The 25,016-nt window shown below is 39.4% G+C and overlaps 1 protein-coding gene across 6 annotated transcripts in view; it reads left to right on the top strand.

Moving 5' to 3' along the window:
* UBAP2 (ubiquitin associated protein 2) overlaps nt 1–25,016 on the top strand; it is a 151,862-nt gene that overhangs the window by 48,525 nt on the left and 78,321 nt on the right. For 4 of the 6 annotated variants that reach the window (XM_071216820.1, XM_058301993.1, XM_058301990.1 and 1 more), the window contains 3 exons: nt 12,877–13,016; nt 21,944–22,021; nt 24,454–24,564. In XM_071216820.1, the coding sequence (XP_071072921.1) occupies nt 12,918–13,016; nt 21,944–22,021; nt 24,454–24,564 (288 nt within the window). In that variant the 5' untranslated portion in view covers nt 12,877–12,917. The remainder of the gene's footprint in view (nt 1–12,876; nt 13,017–21,943; nt 22,022–24,453; nt 24,565–25,016) is intronic. The other 2 variants (XM_071216821.1, XM_058301995.2) reach the window with 1 other exon arrangement.

The raw sequence follows: 25,016 nt of genomic DNA, 5'->3' as shown, positions 1-25,016 counted from the left end.
TGCTTTCCCTTGACTCTCCCCTTCTCCCTTTTGTTGTCATCATTTTGCTGTGTGACTCACTTGCGTGGGCACTGGCTTACTGCACAGGCACTTTGCTTACTGCGTGGACACTCAGCTTGCCACACAGCACTGACTTGCCACAAGGGCACTCACTGTGTAGGCACTGGCTCACCATGTGGGCATTCATATGGGCACTCACGTGGGCACTCGGCTTGCTGCGCAGGCACTGGTTTGCCGTGCAGGCACATATTCTCTTCTTCACCAGGAGGCCCCAGGGATTGAACCTGAGTTCTCCCGTATGGTAGGCGGAGGCCTTATCACTTTGGCCACATTGACTTCTCTTTTTTATTTTTTAATGTAAGTCTCGAGGGCTATACATTTCCCTCTCAGCACTGCCTTGACTGTATCCCATAGGTTCTGATATGTTGTGTTCTTGTTTTTATTTGTCTTGAGATATTTATTGATTTCTCTTGCAATTTCTTCTTTGACCCACTGCTTATTAAAGAAGGTGTTGTTTAATCTCCATATATTTGTGAATTTTCCCTTTTCCTGCCTGTTGTTGATTTCCACCTTTATTCTATTGTGGTCAGAGAAAGTGCTTTGTATAATTTCGATATCTTTTGAGATCTGTTTTGTGACCCAGTGTATGGTCTATCCTGGAGAAAGATCCATGAGGACTTGAGAAGAATGTGTAATACTTGCTGTTTTGGTATGCAATATTCTGTATATGTCTTTGTAGTTTATTTGTCGTTATTCAAACTCGCTGCCCAGATGTTTTATCCAATGACCATTATGTATTGAAATCTCCAACTATTTTTGTAGAGACGTCTGTTTTTCCCTTCAGTTTTACCAGTGTTTGCTTCATGTAATTTGGGGTGTCCTGGTTAGGGGCATATGCGTTTAGATTGTTATTTCTTCCTGGTGAATTGCCCCTTTTAGTAATGTGCCCTGAGAGTGCATGTAGCTCAAGCAGTTTAGCACCTGTTTCCCACATGGGTGATCTCGGCTTGGTTACCATTGCCTCCTAAAAATAAAAACAAAAAACGAAACAGCAAGCAAACAAAAAATCCAACTCAGGGGAGCCAATGTAGCTCAGTGGTTGAGTACTGGCTTTCCACATATGAGGTCCTGGGTTCACTCCCTGGCCCTGGTACCTAAAAAAAAAATATGTGTGTATATATATATATATATATTTCCTTCCTTGTCTCTGATAACAACTGTGGGTTTTTTTCTTTTTGCAAATCAATTTTATTGATACATATTAATAAAGCATACCATTCATCCAGAGTGTGCAATCAGTGGTATTTGGTATAATCACTTAGTTGTACATTCATCATTTCATTGTTAGAGCATTTTCATTCTTTCTTTTTTTTTTTAAAGATTGATTTATTTATTTCTCTCCCCTCCCCCCCGCCTGGTTGTCTTTTCTCTGTGTCTATTTGCTGTGTGTTCTTTGTCCGCTTCTGTTGTTGTCAGCGGCATGGGAATCTGTATTTCTTTTTGTTGGCCTCATCTTGTTGTGTCAGCTCTCCATGTGTGCGGCACCATTCCTGGGCAGGCTGACTTTCTTTCATGCTGGGCGGCTCTCCTTATGGGGCACACTCCTTGCGCATGGGGCCCCCCTATGCGGAGACACCCCTGCGTGGCAGGCACTCCTTGCGCGCATTAACACTGCGTGGGCCAGCTCCATATGGGTCAAGGAGGCCTGGGGTTTGATCCGCAGACCTCCCATGTGGTAGGCAGATGCCCTAACCACTGGGCGAAGTCCTCTTCCCCTTCATTATTTCAATAACAATAAACAAAAAATGGAAAACAAACAAAATTCTTAATCTCTCAATCTGTTTCCCCTGCTGTACATAGCTTCTATTTCTGTTTTTGCACAATTATTGATTCATTCAGTTTTATTGAGATATTTTCACATACCGTATGAGCTATCCAACTGTATAATCAGTGGCTTTTAGTATAATCAAAATGTTGTGCATTCATCACAATAAAATATTTAGGAACCATTTCATTACTCCAAAAAGAAAAACTGTACACCCCTTCAGTGCCTTCCCCAGTCTTACACAAGGGCTAATCTAATTTCATCTTTATAAATCACCTTAAGGTTACAGTTTATATAAATGGAATCATATAATACTTTACACACTTTAGTTCATAGTAGCACAGTCATACACTTTGTTCTTTTGTATCTGGTTTGCTTGACTCAGTGTCCTCCAGGTTCATCCATGTTGTCATATGCTTTACATCTTCATTTCTTACGACTGCATAATATTTCATCTTGTGTATACACCATAGTTTATCTCTTCATTAGTTGATGGACACTGTGGTTGTTTCCAGCTTTTGGCAATCGTGAATAATGCTGTTATGAACATCAGTGTGCAGATGTCTGTTTGTGTCATTGCTCTCAGTTCATCTGGGTATATGCATGGTCACATGGCAGATTTATATTCAGTTTATTTAGGAACCACATAACAGTCCTCCACAGTGGCTGTACTATTCTAATTTCCCACCAGAGTGAATAAGTGTGAGTATCTCTCTATATCCTCTCCAACAGTTGTATATCTCTGTCTTTTTCTTTTTTTTTTTTTTTTTTAAGATTTATTTTATTTATTTAATTTCCCCCCCTCCCCTGGTTGTCTTTTCTTGGTGTCTATTTGCTGCGTCTTGTTTCTTTGTCCGCTTCTGTTGTCGTCAGCGGCACGGGAAGTGTGGGCGGCGCCATTCCTGGGCAGGCTGCTCCTTCTTTTCACGCTGGGCGGCTCTCCTTACCGGGCGCACTCCTTGCGCGGGGGGCTCCCCCACGCGGGGGACACCCTTGCGTGGCACGGCACTCCTTGCGCGCATCAGCACTGCGCATGGCCAGCTCCACACGGGTTGAGGAGGCCCGGGGTTTGAACCGTGGACCTCCCATATGGTAGACGGACGCCCTAACCACTGGGCCAAAGTCCGTTTCCCGTCTCTCTGTCTTTTTAATAGTGGTTATTCTATTAATAATGGGTGTGAAATGATATCTCATTGTAGTTTTGATTTGCATTTCCCTAATCTCTTGTGACGTTGAACATTTTTTCATGTTTTTTTTTTTTTTTTTGCCATTTGTATTTCTTCTTTGGACAAATGTCTCTTCAAGTCTTTTGCCCTTTTTTTTTTCATTTTTATTTTTACTTAATTGTTTTTGTCCATTTTTAAATTAGGGCTCTTTGTCATTTTATTGTTGTGTTAACATCTTTTTATATATTATGGATATTTAAACTCTTATTGGATATGTGATTTCCAAATATTTTCTCCAATTGGGTTGGCTGCCTTTTCACTCTTTTGACAAAGTCCTCTGAGGTGCAAAGTGTTTTAATATTGAGGAAGTCCCTTTTATCTGTTTTTCTTTTGTTGCACATGCTTTGGGTATAAGGTCCAAGAAACCACCACCTACCACAAGGTCTTTAAGATGTTTCCCTACATTTTCTTCTTATAGTTTTATGGTCCTGCTTTTATATTTAGGTCTTTGATCCATTTTGAGTTGATTCTTTTTTTTTTTAAGATTTATTTATTTATTTAATTCCCCCCCACCTCCGGTTGTCTGCTCTCTGTGTCTTTTTCCTGCGTCTTGTTTCTTTGTCCGCTTCTGTTCTCGTCAGCGGCACGGGAAGTGTGGACGGTGCCATTCCTGGGCAGGCTGCACTTTCTTTCGCGCTGGGTGGCTCTCCTTATGGGCGCGTTCCTTGCGTGTGGGGCTCTGCTATGCGGGGGACACCCCTGCGTGGGGCGGCACTCCTTGCGCGCATCAGCACTGTGCATGGGCCAGCTCCACACGGGTCAAGGAGACCCGGGGTTTGAACCACAGACCTCCCATGTGGTAGACGGACACCCTAACCACTGGGCCAAGTCCGTTTCCCTTGAGTTGATTCTTGTATAGGGGGTAAGATAGGGGGCCTCTTTCATTCTTTTGGTTATGGATATCCAGTTCTCCGAGCACCATTTGTTGAAAAGATGATTTTGTCCCAGTAACCAGGACTTGGTGTATCTGTCAAAAACCAGTTGGCTGTAGGGCTGAAAGTTCATTTCTGGACTCTCAGTTGTATTCCAGTGATCAGTGTGTCTATCTTTATGCCAGTATTTGACTACTAGCTTTGTAATATGTTTCAGTGTCAGGCAGTGAAATTCCTCCATGTTGCCTTTTTTTTAAAGTATGCTTTTGGCTGTTCAGATGCACTTTTCCTTCCAAATGAATTTGGTAATTACCTTTTCTAAATCTGTAAAGTAGGCTGTTGGAATTTTGAATGGTATTGCATTGAATCTATAAATCAGTTTGGGTAGGATTGACATATTCATGATATTTAGTCTTCCAGTACATGAATATGGAACATCTTTCTATTTATTTATGTCTTCTTTGACTTCTTTTAGCATTGTTTTGTAGTTTTCTGCATACAGGTCATGTACTTACTTGGTAAAATTGATTCCTAGGTATTTGAGTCTTTTTGTTGCTATTGTAAATGGAATTTTCTCCCTGATTTCTTTCTCAAGTACTCATGTACAAAAACCTTACTGATTTTTGTGTGTTGATCTTGTATCCTACCACTTTGCTGAACTCATTTATTAGCTCAGGTAGCTTTGTGGTAGACATTTCAGGATTTTCTAAATATAGGATCACGTCATTTGGAAGTAGTGAGAGTTTTACTTCCTCTTATTTGTATGCCCTTAATTTTTTTTCCCCTTGTCTAATTGCTCTAGCTACAACTTTTGAACAATGTTGAATAACATTGTTGACAGTGGGCATCCTTGTCTTGTTCTTGATCTTACAGGGAAAGCGTTCAACCTTTCCCCATTGAGTACCATCTTCACTGTGGGTTTTTCATATATGCCTTTTATCAGATTGAGGAATTTTCCTCCTATTACTATCTTTTGAAGTGTTTTTATCAAGAAAGGATGCTGGATGTTCCCAAATGCATTTTCTGGATCAGTTGAGGTGATCATTTGGTTTTTATCCTTCAGTTTGTTAATGTGGTATATTATATTGATTGATTTTCATATGTTGAAACCAGCCTTGCATACCAGGAATGAATCCCACTCGGTCGTGGCGTATAAGTCTTTTGATATGCTGTTGGATTCAATTTGCAAGTATTATGTTTAGAAGTTTTGCATGTATGTTCATTAGAAACATTGGTCTGTAATTTTCTCTTTTGTTTTTAATTTTAAAATTTATTTATCTTTCTCTACCCCCTCGTTTGCTCTTGCTGTATCTTATTGTATTCTTTTTTTCTTCTTTTTTTGGAGTCATGGGAACCGAACCCAGGACTTACCAATATGGTAGGGAGGCACTTAATCATTAAGCCACCTCCATTCCCTGCTTTGTTGTGTACCTTGTTATATTTTTCCTGTGTCCTTGTTGCGTCATCTTGTCATGCCAGCTTGCCATCCTGCTCGTCCTTGGTAGTAGGCACTGGGAATCTGCTCCCTGCTTTGCTGTGTCTCTCATTATGTTTTTCCTCTTGTGCCTCTTGTTGCGTCATCTTCTTGTGTCAACTTGCGGCGCCTGCCTGTCTTGCCAGTTCACTGTCTTCTTTAGGAGGCACTAGGAAGTGAGCCATGGACCTCCCACGTAGTAGGGAACTCAGTCAACCTGAACTACATCCGCTTCCCAGATATTGAATTTTATTAGTGCCTCTTGTATATTTATTTACTGAGATGTGATAAAGAAAAACTTCATGTAATTTAGGATATCAGAGCTTTAATGAGTGAGTCATGAATCTGGCAGCATCCCATTCAGAAAGTGAAAAGGGGCTCTGTCAAGGCAGTAGAAAGGGGAAACTCATGTAGAGTGAACACAGAAGCAAGTGAGAAAATGTTCTGATTGGCTGACCTTAAATATTCATTTTACCTGGGGGCAGTTCTAACAAAGTGGGGAGCAGATATACATTGGTTGGTATGATGTGCTTGTCCAATCTGATAAGCTGTCTCTATGGACTAAAACTAGTTTTGTCACCAGGTTTTGCTTATCAGCAACCCTGCAGGTCAGTTGTTTTGGTCTTCTGCAAAAGCTTTTCTTAGAAAATGGTCTTCTGGCAATGCTCAGTGTAGGTGGCCATTTTATTTTACTTAACTGGTGATTGTATGATCATAAATTTTTCCTCCTGTAATCTGTAAATCCGGGTGATTTTATTAAATGATTTTTCAGTTGTTAAACTTACCTTATTCTGGGGACAAAGTGGAGTTGGTTATGATAAATTTTGTTTTTTATACAATACTGGACTCAGTTTGAATTTTTACAGCTATATCATGAGTGAGATGGGCTTATTAAAATTATTGTTTCTGTTAATTAAAAAAAAATGTATTTCCCCTACCCCCACCCCTGGTTCCCTCATTTGTCTGCCTGTTTTGCTTTCTGTGTCTGCTCATCTTCTCCAGGAGGCACTGGAAACTGAACATGGGAACCAAACCCGGGACTTCCCACAAAGGAGGCGAGTGCCCAATGGCCTGCTCCTCACAGGCTATGGCATCTGCTGGTTTGTGGCATCTATCTCATTTGGGCGGGTGCAGTGTCTAACTCATTGCGGCAGGTGCGGCATCTGCTCGTCTTCTTTAGGAGTCACCCAGGACCTTCCATGTGGTAGGTGGGAGCCCAACTGGTTGCGCCACATTGACTTCCCTCTCACACTGTTCTTACCCAGTTTTGTAACAAACCTATTTCATTCTCATCTCCCCCCCCTTTCTGATTTTCTGAAATAGTTTTTGAACACTGAGAATTGCTTTTTCTTTAATATTTAGTAAAAATTGTGGGTAAGATTGGTTAGTACATTAATTTTTGACTGTCTTAGTCCACAGTTTTTTAAAGAGAACTTACCAAAGAGTTTAGGATGTGTGAAATAGTAGAAAGAGTGCAAACTTTAGTGATGAGACAGACCTGGATTCATACCACAGCTCTCTGACTTGCCATGTAATTCTATGTGATGAGTTTATTTCTTCACCTATAAAATGGATATGATAATATCCATCTTGCACATAGAAATAATTGATATTTTAGTTAAAGTGGTTCCTGGGGGGTATCTGACAGCACAATGGCTATTGCAGCTATTGTAATGAATTTGCATTTCTAAATATTAAAAAAGTATACTTAGCTTTGCTAAGAATGCCTCTATTTTACAAAGTAGGATATATTTGTAATATGTCAGTTGACTTCAGTTTGTAATTGCCCTTTTCTATAAATATTCTTTGACCACAGAACTAGCCCTGTACAAGTGTTGATTTTGTGTTCTTTTTTGCTCAGTGTGTCAGATCTATCCAGGATTGGTATCAGGGAATACCTTTTAAGAAAAGGATAAAAGACTTCAATTACAGAAGTCTGTTTGATTTCTTGGGTTGTGGTCTTTTATTCACAGATTGTGCCTTTTTTCTTTGATGCATGGATTCTAAACCATAGTCTTCTTTCTTGCTTTCTTTATGATTATAGCTTGAAGTAGTCTGAGTGGACTTTATTAAGAGACATTTCTCATTTGCCACAGATTCCATTCAGGCTTTCCTGATTGACTTCCAAGTAGGTCGTTTCCTATGCTGGGGGTGGGGAAATTTTGTCATTTTACGTCAGCTGGCTGAACCCCTATTACCCATCATTCCCCTCAGTGTGTGGGGGGTGGCACAGTGGTAGCATTGCCTTTTATTGTTTTCCTAATGCTCCTTCTTCCCCTGAATCCTATACTTTGAAAACAGAGTCCTTGAAAGACATCTCTCTAACCTCTTATTGATTCCTCCATTACTGCTGGTTTCAAACCAGGATGTTATGATGTATCTATTTGTAGTATTTGTTGGGAAGTACCTCTTAGTGACCCAGAATCTTTAAGCTTTGCCGGAAACTCTGGGTGCAGAGACATTGTAGGGATGGATTTTGGGCCCTAATGATTATTCTCAAGGTAGTTATGAACTATAGGTACAGAGGTGGTAATTTATATATGTATGTTTCTATGTAGATATCTACTTACATTAATGGCCCATATGACTGTGGAACTTAGATTGAAAATTTTCCTTTTCTTGCTCCTCCAGCCACCACCTCTTACAAATACAGTTAGCTTGCAGTCTTTTCTTCCTCATTTACCTTGGCCTTTTCCTCAACACTGTACCAAACCTTACTGGCATAGGTCACTAATGACCTCCTAGTGGCAGAGTCCCAGTTGACACTTTGTTCAAGCAGTGATATAAAGTCTTGCTTCCATGTTATACTTTAAAGGTTTGTATTGTTCAACATTGCTAATTTTAGATGTTCATATGACTGTCATGCAAAATTGGGAGATGGTAAGGCTTGCTGTGAATAGACTGTAAGTTGTAATGTGTCTTTAGCAACAGGTCTATGCTTTAGAGACTGCCTTATCTATAACTGCAATATGGCTGGTTGTCAGTAATTAAGAGTTCTCTCTCTTCCAGCCTGGGATTTGCAACTGTTTTGCAAATTATGAAGGCAATAGTTAATTAGTAATTTAGTACATAATTTGATTTGTAGGCTTTGTAACTGAAGGAAACAAGCAGATTAGTACTCAGTATGTTACATTTCATTGAGCTGTGTAAAACCTTTCCCAGTTTTAGTTCTTATTCTTAAAATGGGAGTATGTCAAGCAAAGTAGAGTGGTTGTTGAAGATTAGAAGGAGGAACGTATATATAGCATTGAGCTTGGTTCCCAGCACATAATAAATTTAAATAAAAAAAAAAAGTCTTCTTTTTTTTCCCTTTGGAAAAAATGTCTTTTTAAACCAATTCTGTATGTGCATAGTAACTCCCTACCTTATCCTGATTTATTCCTGAATTTCACTGTCCAGAGGCAGTCACTTTGAACTCTTAGGCGTTTCTGCTATCTATGTCCACATTTCTAAATAACAAGTTCATACTACAGTTTCTTTTTTGTTGTTGTTGTTGTTGATTGATATTTACACTTTCCACATCTCTTCTATCCTCCCAGTTTGCTATCATAACTTTTGGATAGATTATTACTCACTGTTCATATTATTTTAACCATATAATTGTTCTTCACAACTGTGCCTTGTAGTTGAGTACTTAATAAACATTTTTTGACTTTTAATAATTGACTTTTTTTCCAGTTGCTTAGATTTCTTTATATCCATCATTAATTAATCTCCATACTTTGTGTTTTAAATGCAAATTACCTCTCAGGAGTGCCTAACACACTACCTTTAGCTTTTTCTTAGAGGCTTGTCTTTGGTATCCCTCTTGATTCTGCTCTGATTAGATTTTTTTTTTAAAGATTTATTTATTTTATTTATTTCTCTCCCCTTCCCCCCCCGCCCCAGTTGTCTGTTTTCTGTGTCTATTTGCTGCGTGTTCTTCTTTGTCCGCTTCTATTGTTGTCAGCGGCATGGGAATCTCTGTTTCTTTTTTTGTTGTGTCATCTTGTTGTGTTAGCTCTCCATGTGTGCGGCGCCATTCTTGGGCAGGCTGCATTTTCTTTCGCACTGGGAAGCTCTCCTTACGGGGCACACTCCTTGCGCGTGGGGCTCCCCTACGTGGGGGACACCCCTGCATGGCAGGGCACTCCTTGCACACATAACCACTGCGCATGGGCCAGCTCCACATGGGTCAAGGAGGTCTGGGGTTTGAACCGCGGACCTCCCATGTGGTAGGCGGACCCCCTAACCACTGGGCCAAGTCCGCTTCCCTGCTCTGATTAGATTTGTTTGCTCTGTGGGTCTCCTGTACAGCTGTCATCTTGATCGCTTTTCACCATCATTTGGGGGAACTCCCACTCTCCTGTGATGGGTCCCCTTGTTATTCTCTAGTGCCTGGCAATCTGTTTCCTATCCCTATAGTTTTGCCTTTCCATAATGTCATAAAAATGGATTCATACAGTATGTATCTTTTGAAAGTCTGCCTTTCACTTAGGATAATATATGTGAGATTCATCTGTGTTGTTGCATGCCTCAGTTCATTACTTTTTATTGCTGTGTTTTATTCCATTGTAATGGATGTGTTACAGTTTATCTGTTTACCCCTTTTGAAGGATATTTGTTTTTTCTTCCAGTTTGGGGGACCATAAATAAAGGTGCTATGAATATTCAGATGAGTATCAAGAAAAGTGGTCCATGGCTATCTTGAGCTACAAAGGACACAGAAAAATTGAGTATTTGGTATTTCACCTTCTTTGAGGAAGGCAAGGGGAAAAGTAGATTGTGGTTAGATTTTGGTAGGCACTCCTTGGTGTTAATTGTGCACTGCTTCTTGATTGTTTTGCTTGTACGAATTGGGAGTTTCCTGAGAGGGCTTATAATATCTTGCATATGTGAAAATGATTTGTTTCTATCTTCAAATTGATTGGTGTTTTTGCTGAGCTTGGAAATTATTTTCCTTTAACTTCGCAGGGTTTGTTGCACTGTCCAACTTTATTGTTGCTATTGAAGAACTCTGCAGTTCTGATTCTTGATTCTGTGTATGGAAAGTATTTTATTATTTCCTAGAAATCTTTAGTATCTTCTTCCCTTTCCTCCAGGGTTCTAAAGTGTTTCAATGGGCCTCTTTTTTTTTTCTTCCATATTTACAGTGCTAGGGGTTTCTCCCAATCTGAAAGGTGTTCTTCATTTTCGTGATATTTTCTTAAATTGTTTTTGTGATTTCTTCCCCTCCGCTCCTCTGTTTCTTCCTTTCTGGAACTTTTGGAGCTTGGACCATCAGGACTTCTTTTGTTGTTATATTTTATGTGGTGTGTCCTCCTATGCCTGCTATTTCTGCCGTCATATTTAGGATTAGTATTTCCCCTGAACTTTTTTTTTTTTTAATTTATTAGAGAAGTTGTGTGGGTTTACAGAACAAACATGCTTGAAATACAGGATTCTCATATACCATCCTGTTAATACCTTGCATTGGTGTGGTACATTTGTTATAATTGATTGAAAGCATAGTTTTGGAACTGTACTATTAATTTATCTCAGAGGAAATTAGCTTTTTTCCTTGTAATTGTTCTTGCTACAATGTTTCTGTTTTTTAGAGTTCATTTTCCCCTCTGTTTATTTTGACTTTTTTTTTTTCCTTCCATGTTTAGAGTCCTTTCTTAAATGTCTGGTAATCCTTGGGTTACGCCCATGAAATGGTGGGGTCCTATGCTTGTAGGCAAGGCTGGTGGATTGATGGGCATCATTTTATGTGATCTGGCTGAACTGGTTGACACATGGGGTACCCCCAAGTGTGTTCTGTAAGACTTTTGTCTTGGACTGGTTAGTTTCTCCAGAGATAATTCCTTTAGGCTCCTGCTTGTGTGGGAAAAACCAGCCTTCTGTGATAATAGAAACAAGTAGAGGAAGGGAATCCACTTGGTTAATATTAAGACTTTCATTTAATTGTCCAATTTTCAGAATAGTATAGAGACCTTCAGCTGGGTCTGGTATCCCTGAATTCAGAATTTCTTTGGTTTGTCTATTCCAAGAGATAAACCTTGGGTTTCTTGACTAGGATGGGAATGGAGTAATTGCATAGCTGTGTGATTTAGGGAGGGTTTGTAGGGGTTTAGTACCTCTTATATTTGAACTAATCTATCTGTCTAGGGATATTAGGTTCTCTCAATTCTTCAGCCTTTCTAGGGTACAGCAGGAACAGTCTGCTTCTGGACTTTCCTCACTGCCAATATAGGAAGCTTTCTTGATCCACTGAATTATCACAAATCCAGTTGCTTTCTGGTTTCTTTTTTTTTTTTTTTAAAGATTTATTTATTTATTTAATTCCCCCCCCTCCCCCGGTTGTCTGTTCTCGGTGTCTATTTGCTGCGGCGCACTCCTTGCGCGTGGGGCTCCCCTACGCGGGGGACACCCCCGCGTGGCACGGCACACCTTGCACGCATCAGCACTGTGCATGGGCCAGCTCCACACGGGTCAAGGAGGCCTGGGGTTTGAACCACAGACCTCCCATGTGGTAGACGGACGCCCTAACCACTGGACCAAGTCCGTTTCTGCTTTCTAGTTTCTAAAGCTGTCCTTTATTGCTACCTTTTTCCTAGTTTTTTATCCTTATAGGTGTGGTGATCCCCTATCCCCCTTTTTGGTAAACCTTTTGCCATTTAAGTGGGGCTTAGGGATGAAGAGAGGTAAACCTGTTCATTTGCAGTAGTATTGTGTTATTTTGTCCAATAGAATATAATGTGAGCTGAACCACATATATAATTTAAACATTTCTAGTAGCTATATTAAAACTGTAAAAAAGAAACAGATGAAATTTAATACTAGATTTTATTTAACCCAGCATATCCAAAATGTTACCAGTTCTACATATAATCAGTACAAATATTGCTTATTTTACTTTTTTTTTTATTAAGTCTGAAATTTGGTGTATATTTTACACTTACAACACATCTCAATTTGGGATAGCCACATATTTCAGTGCTCAATAGCCAGTTGTGGCTAGTGCTACTGTATTGGACAGTGCAGGAATAGAGGGCTGTATAATTACAATAAAGGGAATCATACAATATGTTATACAGTATATTTAGTTCATAATAGCACAATGGAGATTGCATTTTAAATTGAATTCTTGCCAGGTAGAATCTTGCGTGGATGCAGTGTTGACTTTGAGTTCAGATCCAAACAGTAAGTGGGAAGGGACAGATAGAATTCCATGTATTAGTAACTACATAGAGTATGAAATGGTTGACGGTTAAAATTGGTGGTACTTCAGTTTTTTATTTAGAATTGCTAATTCATAAATCATAAACTTTTATATTGCATGAGGAAAAATTGGTTTTAGATCTTTCAGCAAACTCTAAAATCCTAAATGGCTGTTTCTTGAGAATTCTATTCCAGAGAACTTTTATGTTTTATCTCGTGTCTTCCTCACCTCTGAATTTTATCCTTGCCTTATTCTAGGATTTGGAAATTTTGCTTATCGTGCCTGCTTTCTTGCAGATTTTCTATTTTATATATACGCTATTTTGTATATACTGTATATGATGACTTCAGTGAGCAGTGACCGTTCCCGCAGTGCTCGGGAAAAAACACAGATTTCAGCAACACAGACAGTACAACCACAAAAACCAGTAGTACAGGTAAGTTTTTGTGGAACTCTTGTTTTTTTGTTTTTAATCTTCCCCTCCTCCCCCGCCCTGCTGTTTTTGCTGTCTGTGTCCATTTGCTGTGTGATCTTCTGTATCTGTTTCTTTTTTCTTCTCTTCTTACCTTTCTTCTTTAGGATTAACTGGGATTCGATCTTGGGCACCTCTGATGTGAAGAGAGGTTCCCTATTAATTGTGCCACCTCAGTAGCTAGTCTCTGCTGCACTACACCTTGACTCTCCTTTTAATTTCTCTTTTGTTGTGTCATCATCTTGCTGCATGACTCACTTGCATGGGCACTGGTTACCCGTACAGGCACTCGGCTTGCTGAGCAGGCACTCGGCCTGCCACACAGGCACTGGCTTACCATGTGAGCCCTCACATGGGCACTTCACTCACCATGCGGGCACTCAGCTCGCCACTTGGGCACCCATGCGGGCACTGGCTCACCACACAGGCACTTATGTGGTCTCTCGGCTTGCCGTGTGGCACCCACATGGGCGCTTGGCTCACCATGTGGGCTCTTGGCTCTTTAAGAGCTTGATGATTTCCCATGTCTCTAATGTAGATTGTGCTCTCCCAGTTTCCCATTACTTGCACATGCTGTAGTCACTGTCCTCAGGCCTCCAGTATAAATGATTGAAATAGCCTCTCCCTTTATATCCCTTCCTTCTTGTGGTAGCCACACCATTCTAGGTCCTCATCACTACATTTGTAGACTGTAAAATAGCTTTTAAAAATAGAAGCTTTATGATCTTATAGAATGATCTTATAGAATGATAATCATTCAGGGATGAATGATTTCTTGGTGACTGCAAGATTGCTCTTGGCCCTGTCCTGTATAACAATTAAAATATATTTCTCTCAAGTTTGCATGTATATTGTGAGGGTATGTACCGTTTCAGGTATTTCCTGATGTTTATACAGATCTACACACTTTATCTTAAAGCCAGAAGAAATTAGTTCATGTCATACATTTTGCTACTTGGAGAAGAATTTTCCTTGCTTAATCACCTTGATTAGAACCTCCAGTACAATATTGTATAGAAATGGTGAGAGCACATACTCTTGTTTTGGTCTTGATCTTAGGGGAAAAGCTTTTAGTCTTTCACCATTGAGTATGTTAGTTGTGGGTTTTTCATAGTTGCTGTTTATCTGGTTGAAGAAGTTACCTTATTTCCTTATATTCTTTTTTTGAAATTTCTTTCTCCCCCCACTCCCCTTTGTTGGCTCTCTATGTCTGCTTGCATTCTTGTCAGCTATACCAGGAATGTGTGTCTCTTTTTGTTGTGTCATCTTGCTGCATCAGTTTCCTGTGTGTGCGGTGCCACTCCTGGGCAGGCTGTGCTTTTTTTTCGTGCAGGGCAGCTCTCCTTGCGGGGGCACACTCTTTGTGCGTGGGGCTTCCCTACACAGGAGACACCCCTGCGTGGCACGGCACTCCTTGCGTGCATCAGCACTGTGCATGGGCCAGCTCACCACACGGGTTAGGAGGCCCTGGGTTTGAACCCTGGACCTCCCATGTGGTAGGCGGGTACTCTATTAGTTGAGCCAAATCCACTTCCCCCTTGTATTCTTGATCTGTTGAATATTTTTTTATTGTAAAAGGGTGTGTGATTATTGCATTGTTTGATTTTTGAATATTAGACATCCTTGCATTTCTGGTATAAATCTCACTTGGTCATGGTATATAATTCTTTTAATATGCTGTTAGATTTGGTTTGCTAGTATTCTTTTTACATGCTGCTGGTTTCTCTTGGGATTTTTGCCTTTCTTCTCATGGAAGGGATATTGACTTGTAGTTTTCTTGTGATGTCTGGCTTTGGTATCATCATAATACTGGCCTTATTGAATGAGTTAAAATATGTTCCTCCTGTTTTTTGGAAGAGTTTGTGAAGCATTGGTGTTAATTCTTTTCTCAAAGTTTGGTAGAATTTTATCAGTGGAGCCATCTGGGCCTGGGCTTTTTTTAAAAAAATTAATTAATTAATTTTCCCCCACGCCCATGTTGTTTGCATTTGCTGTGTATGTGTTGTGTGCTGGTCTTTTTAGGAAGCACCAGGAACTGTACCCAGGACCTCCCATGCCTAATCGTTCGAGCCACCTCCACTTCATACTTTGGTGTGTCTCTCATTATGCTTTCCTCCTTGTGTCTCTTGTTGAGTCAGCTCACCATGCCTGCCCAAACCATCAGCTTACTGTCTTGCTTGTCTTCTTTATGAGGCTCTGGGAGCTGAACTCAGGACCTCCCATGTGGTAGGTGGGAGCTCAATTGCTTGAGCCACATCCACTTCCCTTGGGCTTTTCTTCGTAGGAAATTTTTTGATTACTAATACAGTCACTACCTAATATAGGTCTATTCAGATTTTGCATCTCTTCTTGAGTTAGTTTCAGTAGTTTGTGTCTTTTTAGGAATTGCCCATTTCATCCAGGTTATCTAATTTGTTTGTGTACAAATGTTCATAGCATTTTTTTATAATTCTTTTAATTTCTGTAAAGTCTATAGTGATCCTGCTTTCATTCTTAATAATTTTAGTTTTCTGTTTTCTCTTGGTCATTATAGATAAAGTTGTCAATTTTGTTGATGTTTTTCAAAAAGCGAGCCAACTTTTGGTTTTGTTGATTTTTCTCCATTTTTCATTTCTCTGTTTCATTTATTTCTGCTCCATTCTGTATTTTCTTTCCTCGTGCTAATTTGGGTATAGATTGCTCTTTTTCTGGTTTCTTCAGGTAGAAGGTTAGATTATTTATTTATTTTTAAAGAATTTCTTATTTATTTATTTCTCTCCCCTTCCTCCCCTCCCCCCCAGTTGACTGCTGTCTGTCTATTCACTGCATGTTCTTCTGTGTCCGCATGTATTCTTGTTATAGGCACTGGGAATCTGTGCATCTTTTAGTTGCATCATCTTGGTGTGTCAGCTCTCCGTGTGTGTGGCGCCACTCCTGGGCAGGCTGTACTTTTTTTGCTTGGGGCAGCTCTCCTTGCACGTGGGGCTCCCCTACGTGGGAGACACCCCTGTGTAGCATGGCACTCCTTGCACCTATCAGCACTGTGCATGGGCCAGCTCACCACACGGGTCAGGAGGCCTTGGGTTTGAACCCTGGACCTTCTATGTGGTAGGCAGACTCTCTATCAGTTGAACCAAATCAGCTTCCCAGAAGATTAGATTATTGATTTGAGAACTATCTTCTTATTAAATGAAGGCATGCATATACAGCTATAAATTTCCCTCTAAGCACTATTTTAACTGCATCCTTTTAAGTTTTGGTATGTTGTGCCTTCAGTTTCATTTACCTTAAAGTATTTTGTAATTTCCTTTGTGATTTTTGCATTGACTGTTAAGTCTCTTTTTAATTTTTTTAAATTTAATTTATTTTTAATTAGGGTTTTCTAAGACCTATTTCTTTTGTGAATCTTTTTTCTCAGCACTCTAACTTTGCTCATTAGTATGACTTCCTTTCAGGATAATTATCTGTTTCACAAATTTTAAGCAGCATAGACAAAATCTTTGTATTAAATGTTCCATGAATCTTGTTTAATTTAAAAATGTACATAATCCAGACAAAAAATTAGAGTGTTTAAAATTTTGCTTTTAAATTTTATTGTAAAATAAAACACAAATACAGAAAACCACCAAAACAAAAATATAGCTCAATGAATTATTATTAGGCAAATACCCCAGAACTACTACCCTGGCCAAGACGTAAAATTTTGTCAGCTACTCCAGAAATTCTCCATATGTCTCATCTTAATTATAAACCCTTTCATCTCCCCAAAATTAACCGTTATGATGATTTTTCTTATGCTTCCTAGAATTTTATCCTGTGTGTATCCCAAGACAGTACAATTTAGTCTTGCCTATTTTTAAAAATTTCAAAACTCCTATAATCAACACGTTCCCCCTCCACTCAATCCCTTGCTTTTCTCTATAGTTTTTCTGTTAAACCTGAACATTTAACCTGTGGTATTTCCCATAGTCTGGCTGTTATTGATTGCATACTCTCAGAGAAGATCAATAAATTCCTCTGTCCTCTGTAATTTTTGCTAATCAGTAGCACAGTCTAGCCTCGTACTTTTCATGGCCCATGTCATTGATACTTTCGTGTTCTTTTATCAGGAGATACATAATGTCTGGTAGTGGCAAAGTGGTGACAATTTGCCATTTTTTAAAGTTTTTTGAGGTGTAATTGACCTAGAATAAATTGCACATATTTAAATGTAAAATTTGATAAGTTTTGAAATAGATATACACTTGTGAAGCCTCAACATGGTAAAATAGTGAACATATCTTTCAGCCCTGCAAGTTTCCATGTGTCCCTTTGCACTCTATCCCTGTGCTTTATGGCCTTGTGACTATAAGCTTCTACTCCAAATAAATACCCTATATAAAAAGCAGCAGATTTCTGGCATTTTGCATCAGTACCCCTTTGGTTGACTAATAACAGGTAGTTTGTCTTTTTGTTCTTGAGTTGTATGGTCTCTTTATCTATCACGGATATTAAACCCTTATTAGATATGTGAATGCCAAATATTTTCTCCCATTGAATTGGCTGCCTTTTCACCTTTTGACAAAGTCCTTTGAGGTGCGAAAGTGTTGATTTTGAGGAGGTCCCATTTATTTATTTTTTGTTGTGTTGCTCTCGCTTGGTGTGTAAGGTTTAAGAAACTATTGCCTACCACACGATCTTAAAGATGGTTTTCCCACATTTTCTTCTAGGAGTTTTATGCTTGTTGCTTTCATATTTAGGCCCTTAATCCATTTTGAGTTAATTTTTGTATAAGATGTGAGATAGGGGTCCTCTGTTTCTTTTGGTTATGGCTAGCTAGTTCTCCCAGCACCACTTGTTGAATAGACTGTTCTGACCCAGTTGGGTGGACTTAACAGCCTTGTTAAAAATCGTTTGACTTTGGATGTGAGGATCTTATTTCTGAGTTCTCAGTTCAGTTCCAATGGTCAATCTGCCTGTCGTTAGGCCAGTACCATGCTTTTTTTTTTTTTTTAATAACCACTGTAACTAAGTAATATGCTTTTCATTCAGTTTGGGCACACCTTAACTAATAACATCTTCAAAGGTCCTGTTTATAGACATGCCTTTTATGTGAGACATGATTCAATTCCCAGTAGTCACCATCAATACTTATGTTGATGCCTCTAGTCATTTTGGTTGTCTGTGCTTTTATTGATTCCTCAGGAAAGGCTCATGGGAATAATAATCCCTGAGTTCTTTGTTGGTAACAATTTATGCCATTTATGCTTGTGTATAAAGTCACTTTTGTGGGCTATAAATACTAGGCTCACAATTTATTTACTTGAGTATCGTAAATGTCATTTCATTTCCTTTTGACAAGCTTGTTTGTTTATTGATTGATTGATTGATTTCTCTCTCCTCCCCCCCCCCCCCCACCCCCGTCCCGGTTGTCTGTTCTCTGTGTCTATTTGCTGCATGTTCTTCTATGTCTGCTTCTGTTGTTGTCAGTGGCATGGGAATCTGTGTTTCTTTTTGTTGTGTCAGCTCTCCATGTGTGCGGCCATTCCTGGGCAGGCTGCACTTTCGCACTGGGTGGCTCTCCTTATGGGGCGCACTCCTTGCGTGTGGGGCTGCCCTACGCGGAAGACACTGCTGTGTGGTGCGGCACTCCTTGGGCGCATCAGCACTGCACATGGGCCAGCTCCACACGGGTCAAGGAGGCCCGGGGTTTGAACCGCGGACCTCCCATGTGGTAGACAGACGCCCTAACCACTGGGCCAAGTCCGTTTCCCCCGACAAGTTTATTGATACTCTGATTTTTCCCCCTTATTAGTCTCTTGTTGTTTCTCTCTAGATGCCCAATTATTATATATATATTTAAAATATAGGACTTTTGCAAGAAAAGGTTGTATTATTCAGCCAAAGGGGTGCCGATGCAAGGTACCAGAAGTCGGTTGGTTGGCTTTTATAAAGGGTATTTATTTGGGGTAAAAGCTTATAGTTACAAAGTCCTAAAGAGTCCAACTCATGGTACCATAAGAGGTGCTTTCTCACCCAAAGTCTTTTGCCATGTGTTTTTAAAAATTTATTTAAAAATATATTTTATTTATTCCTCTCTCCTCCACCCCCCCCCCCACCCGTTGTCTGCTGTGTCCATTTGCTGTGTGTTCTTCTGTGTCCGCTTGCATTATACAGTGGCAGTGGGAAACTGCGTCTCTCTTTTGTTGTGTCATCTTGCTGCATCAGCTCTCCTTGTGTGTGTGTGTGGCACCACTCCTGGGCGGGCTGGGCTTTTTTCACATGGGGTTGCTCTCCTTGCAGGGCACACGTAGGGACACCCCTGCATGGCAGCAGCACTGCGCGTGGGCCAGCTTACCATGCGAGTCAGGAGACCCTGGGTTTGAACCCTGGACCTCCTGTATAGTAGGCCGATACTCTATCAGTTGAGCCACCTCTGCTTCCCCTTTTGCCATGTGTTGAAGCAAGATGGCGGTGATGTCTGTGAGGGTTCAGCCTTCCTCTTCCCTCTTAAGGCTCCATGGGTCCAGCTTCTTCCACCTCAGCTGTAGGCTGGCATAGGGCTTATCTCTCTTCCTGGGGCTTGTTTCTTTCCGGGTTCAGCTGCTGTGTTCTCTTCACAAGGTCAGCTGTAAACTATCAGGGAGTGGCTCATTTCTCTTCTTGGGGTCTTTGCTGTGTCTGTGGAGCTGTTTCTCTTTTCTTGAGTATCTACTTTTGTGTTCTTGATTGAGTGTCTGTTTATATAGCCCACCCAAGGGAATGAAAATACAACCCTGCATGCCCTAATGACATGGTCAGTCAAAGCCCTACTCTTAACATAATTTAATCAAAGCCATCTCAGCTGAATCTAATACAATCATAGGATATCATGCCCAGAGGAACAGATCAGTTTATAAACATATCTTTTATGTAATTCATAAATAAGCTCAAACTGCCACAAATGTCATAGTTACTGTGAGTTATTATGGGTTGATATCCTCAAATATGGTGTTTTAATAGTTTCCTGTTTGCTTTCCAGGTATTTTTCTTGAAATTAAGTTTTTAGCATTTATTCTTTTCCTGTACTTTCCTTCTTCAACAGACTTCTATTTATAGGTTGCAGTTGTGTTGGCTTTACTTTTTTCTTTTTTTTCCTTTTAAGTATTCCCCCTTTTTGCCTTCTATTTCACTTGAGGCATTAACTCTTGTAAATTTGTTTTTGTGTTCTTACTAGCTTTGTTTTCATTTCTGAAATGATTTTTTTCCCTTCCCCCTCCCCTGTCCTACTGTTTTGCTGTCTGTGTCCATTTGCTATGTGATCCTCTGTATCTGTTTCTTTTTTCTTCTCTTCCTTTCTTTCTCCTCTAGGAATCACTGGGATTCAATCGTGGGGACCTCTGATGTGGAGAGAGGTTCCCTGTCAATTGCGCCACCTCAGTTCCTGTCTCTGCTGCATTTCACCTTGACTCTCCCCTTCATCTCTTTTTTGTTGCATCGTCGTCTTGCTGCATGACTCGCTTGTGTGGACATTGGCTCACCACGCAGGCACTCACATGGGTACTAGACTCACCACTTGGGCACTTGGCTCTCCACGTGGATACTTGACTTGTTGTGTGGGCACCCACATGGGCACTCAGCTCACCACATGGGCACTTGGCTCACTGCGCATGCACTTGGCTCACCATGCGTTCACTGTCTTGCTGTGCAGGCACGCTTTCTCTTCTTCTTTTCCACCAGGAGGCCCCAGAGATCAAACCTGGGTCCTGCCACATGGTAGGCGGAGGCCTTATTACTTGAGCCACATCTGCTTCCCTGAAATGATTATTTTAATTATGCCAAATTCTTCCCTGAATTCTGTTACCTCAAATCAGAATTAGAGAAAAATTAGAAATATTTTGTCCTTTTATGTTTTGTATCATTTTCTTAATGCTTTTTAACTCAGTGTCTTTTAGTTTGATGTTTTAGTGAGATTTGAAAGAGAAGATAACCGTTTTGCTTTGTTCTCTAGGCATGTTTTTCATGGCTGTAGGGGTATTATCCTGGTCCTTATTCTTTTTCTCTTCTAATAACTTCGTATGGAATTTGACCTTTATTTTTCTATTTCATTTTTATGTGAAATTAATTTTCTTGTACATTTAGAAGGGGACATGGATCAGGATGGCTTTTCTGACTTTGCGTTCTCTCTTTTTTGGGTCGTCGTGGTGCCTTACTTTCTGAGATTTGCTGGCTCTGTTCTCTTCCCCAATCTGGACCTTTTCTTTCTTTCCTGTCTGTATTGCTCAAACCATTCTGGAGTAATTTTAGATGCAGAAAAAAGTTGCACAGAGTTAGTTCAGAGGGTTTCTGTATACCCCTGATTTAATTTTCCTATTGTTAGCATCTTATATAATCCTGGTACATTTGTCAAAAGTAAGAAACCAGATTGGCAGAGTAGTATTCATTTACTCCATAAAAGAGTGACTTTTAAAAAATAAGTTTTATTAAATATAGCATTTTCTGTTCTAACCAATATGCCTTTGTAGAGTTGAAAGCAGAGCTTTGCTCATTTACCAGGTTCTAATCGAGTTTTCTGGCAGTTTTCTCCCTGGCTTCCTGTTCATCTGCTTTCTGGTTTTCTCTTGTTCTTCTGCTTTCATTTGTGCTTGTTCCCTTACCCCGCCCCAAAGGAGAGGAAATTCAAATAAGACATGTGACCTATGAAGATGAACAAGAAATTTAGGACATTTGGTAAAAGGAATGGAACCTTTAATGCTATTTCATTTGATGCTTATTTCCCTTATGGGAACAGGTTGTATAAGACTGAAAGAGTAAATTTAGGGTCTTTTTGTTTCAGTTAGTTTTCTATTACCATAATACTGTAATGTCTGAGAGCTTTATCTATTAGCATTAGCTTTTTATGTTTAACTTAGATATTTGGTGTTTAAATCTTTAACACTTTATGTGCTTTCTAGGCAACAGCTGAACAGATGCGTCTCGCTCAAATGATCTTTGATAAGAATGATTCAGACTTTGAAGCTAAAGTTAAACAGGTATGCTCTGGAAAGGATAACTGCTAGTTTTGTAATCTTTTGTTTTTATTGTGCTTAAAAAAGATAATTTCACTAGACATTTTAGTTTTAAAGTATGCCTCTTGCTTAGTCTCAACTCATTTCTGTGAATTTGATATTGGAATGGTGATTAATATTATTATTGGTAGCCGGAATGAAGGAACTGAATATGTTCATCTTCTTGGCAGTAGCATCTTTCTCAGTTACTAGTGTTTACATTTGAACACTGGGTTAGACATTTATGAAAGCAACATTGACATTTTCTACACCTGTACACAGAAAGTAGATTTAACACTTAGCTGTTTATCAGGAAATTTTGTTTAATATTAGGGAAGAGCTGAATTGCCTTTACAAATAGCATCTGATTCAAAACTTTAGTAGGAAAACTATAAAGTTAAATTTTAGGGAGATATGTTCATTTAGAATTTTAACAAGAGGTTTATTTGAAATCTAAATTTCAAGTCTTTTTTTCCTGATGAAAACTTCTTTTACCTTTCAGATTCTTTTTTTTTTTTTTTTTTTTTAATTTTTTAATTTTTTATTGACTTTGTAATAATATTACATTAAAACTATATATGTGAGGTCCCATTCAACCCCACCCCCCCACCCCACCTCTCCCCCCCCCCCAACAACACTCGTTCCCATCATCATGACACATCCATTGGATTTGGTAAGTACATCTTTGGGCACCTCTGCACCTCATATACATTGGTTCACATCATGGCCCATACTCTCCTCTATTCCATCAAGTAGGCCCTGTGAGGATTTACAATGTCCGGTAACCCCTGTCTCAGTAGCAGGCACTCCAACCCTTGATAGATGTCTTCTAGTAATTATATCCTGAAGTGAATATCCCAAAGTGAACTCTTTAGCCTTTTACTGTGTAGATTTATTTGTTCTTACTTGTAGTTGTTAACATCAGACAATGATAATATTTTGAAAGGCCACAAAAGGATTTATTAAAAATTATAGAATCCATTCTCTAGAGAGAGATCTATGTACAGACATCTACAAATTTTGTTGCTTTTTATCTTATTTTAATACCATAGCTGACACCTGAAAAAAAATAGTGGACTAGGAGTTCAAAGTTTTAAGTCTAACTTTAGTTCTCTTTCTTGCTTATCTAATCACTGGGGGAGTTTTAATATGGACTGTGCATCTTAACAATTATAAATATGGTAGGTATTCAATTGATATATATATCCTTGGATAAAATCTGACGCTATTTGTAGGTGTCCAAAGACTGAAGCACTTGGAAGCTGTAGAGTACATAGAATTTTGCTGTAGAAGAATAAACAGGCTGAGTGCTGTAGTGAAAAAGAGCTGTGATTTTGAGATCAGGAAGTCTGATTTTCTAGATGGGCTTTGCTAATAATTAGCTTTGTTTTCTACATACAAGTCAGTTGAAATGTTTTGGGTGGGTTGTTTTGAACTGTATCTAGTACATGTTAAAACAGTCTAAGTTAAAACGTAACAATTATTTACCGATTCTTAGGATACCTGCATTGTGCCTAACCTATTACTGTTCTGAGTGATGAAAATATAATGTAGTTCAGTTTCCCTTGTTAAAGGAAATGAACTGAGACTTCTTTTTTACTATAAACATAGCACCCTTTTTAAATTCCTCAAAAGTCAGTATGTCTGGGAGTGAATTTTGTGGCAGCTGTAGGATTCCACTTCAGAGACCTTAGAGTGTCATAATTTAGTATGTGTGTGGAGTGTTCCAATCCACGCATTGAGAGCTGAGGCGGAAAACATCCCTGTGTAAAAACACTTGGACTGGATGTTCTGTGAAGGGTTTCCACGTATTTATACTTGGCCTTTGGAAAACATATAGTCCCATCTAATATTTGAGTAGTTTAGAAGTTTAAGAATTGTTGGAACTCAGTTTGAGTAGTCAGGTATCAGATCCTGGGTATTCTGGGAATGTTGGGCATGTGAGTAAATATGTGTGTATACTACTGATTAACAATCTGATATTTGGTCAGCTTGGAGCAGATTTGATTTGTAGTTTGACCCTGGTAGTATTTGTGAAATATCTTGGGATGGCCACAGAAATACCAAGGAATTGTGGATTCTTGGATTGTACTCTCAGAGACTGGAAGAGGGCATATTCGTATTGAAAGATTGTGTAATTTCTGTCTTTGTGTGAAGTGTCTGGAAATTAAAATCATGTGGCATTGGGGAGTGGGTGTAGCTCAGTGGTTGAGCACCTGTTTTGCATGTATGAGGTCCCGGATTCAGTTGCCGATACCTCCTTAAATAAAAAATAAAGTAACATCGATGTTAATGGGCATACAATGTATAATGATGTTAACTGAGGCAAGAACGTGTAAAGGAGGAGGGATGGAGAGATATAATAGAGAGTTTCTATTTTTCAGCTCCCACTAACCATTTTTTGATAATTTTAACAGCTGATGGAAGTGACAGGGAAGAATCAGGATGAATGCATAGTGGCCCTACATGACTGTAATGGAGATGTGAACAAAGCTATCAATATATTACTGGAAGGGAATTCAGACACGGTAATTATTATTAATAAATACTTTTTATTGGTTTGCAGTGTTAAGATTTGTCTCCAATTCCATATCATATTTTCAACTTCACCTTGGTTGAGGGAGGGGGTGGAGGGATTTTGGGTGCCATTCCATGTTTGTTGTAAGTTCCAGAAAGAGCACTAACCTGAAATGACTGTTTTTGTTATGTATGGTTTCTTCATGAAGTCGTAGAATCTGAAGAATCGAAAGAGAACTTGGTCATCTACTCCAGCCTTACACAGTTTCCAAAATTCTCTGGGCCTGTGGACATTTTCACCACCTGAAAAACTTCTCTTGGCTCCACTGCTCATGTTTCTTCATCTCAATCGTCACCTCTTACTACTCCTTATATCTCTAGACTAACAGAAAACCAGGATTTGCTGGTATATCTATTTGCTTATGTGTGAATATTCTACAGCCACATTCTCATGACAGTTTGA

The sequence above is a fragment of the Dasypus novemcinctus genome, chromosome 8, assembly GCF_030445035.2.
Source record: "Dasypus novemcinctus isolate mDasNov1 chromosome 8, mDasNov1.1.hap2, whole genome shotgun sequence".
NCBI classification, from domain to species: Eukaryota; Metazoa; Chordata; class Mammalia; order Cingulata; family Dasypodidae; genus Dasypus; species Dasypus novemcinctus.
Note: the sequence above shows the minus strand (reverse complement) of the source record. Positions and strands in the feature narration are given on the sequence as shown.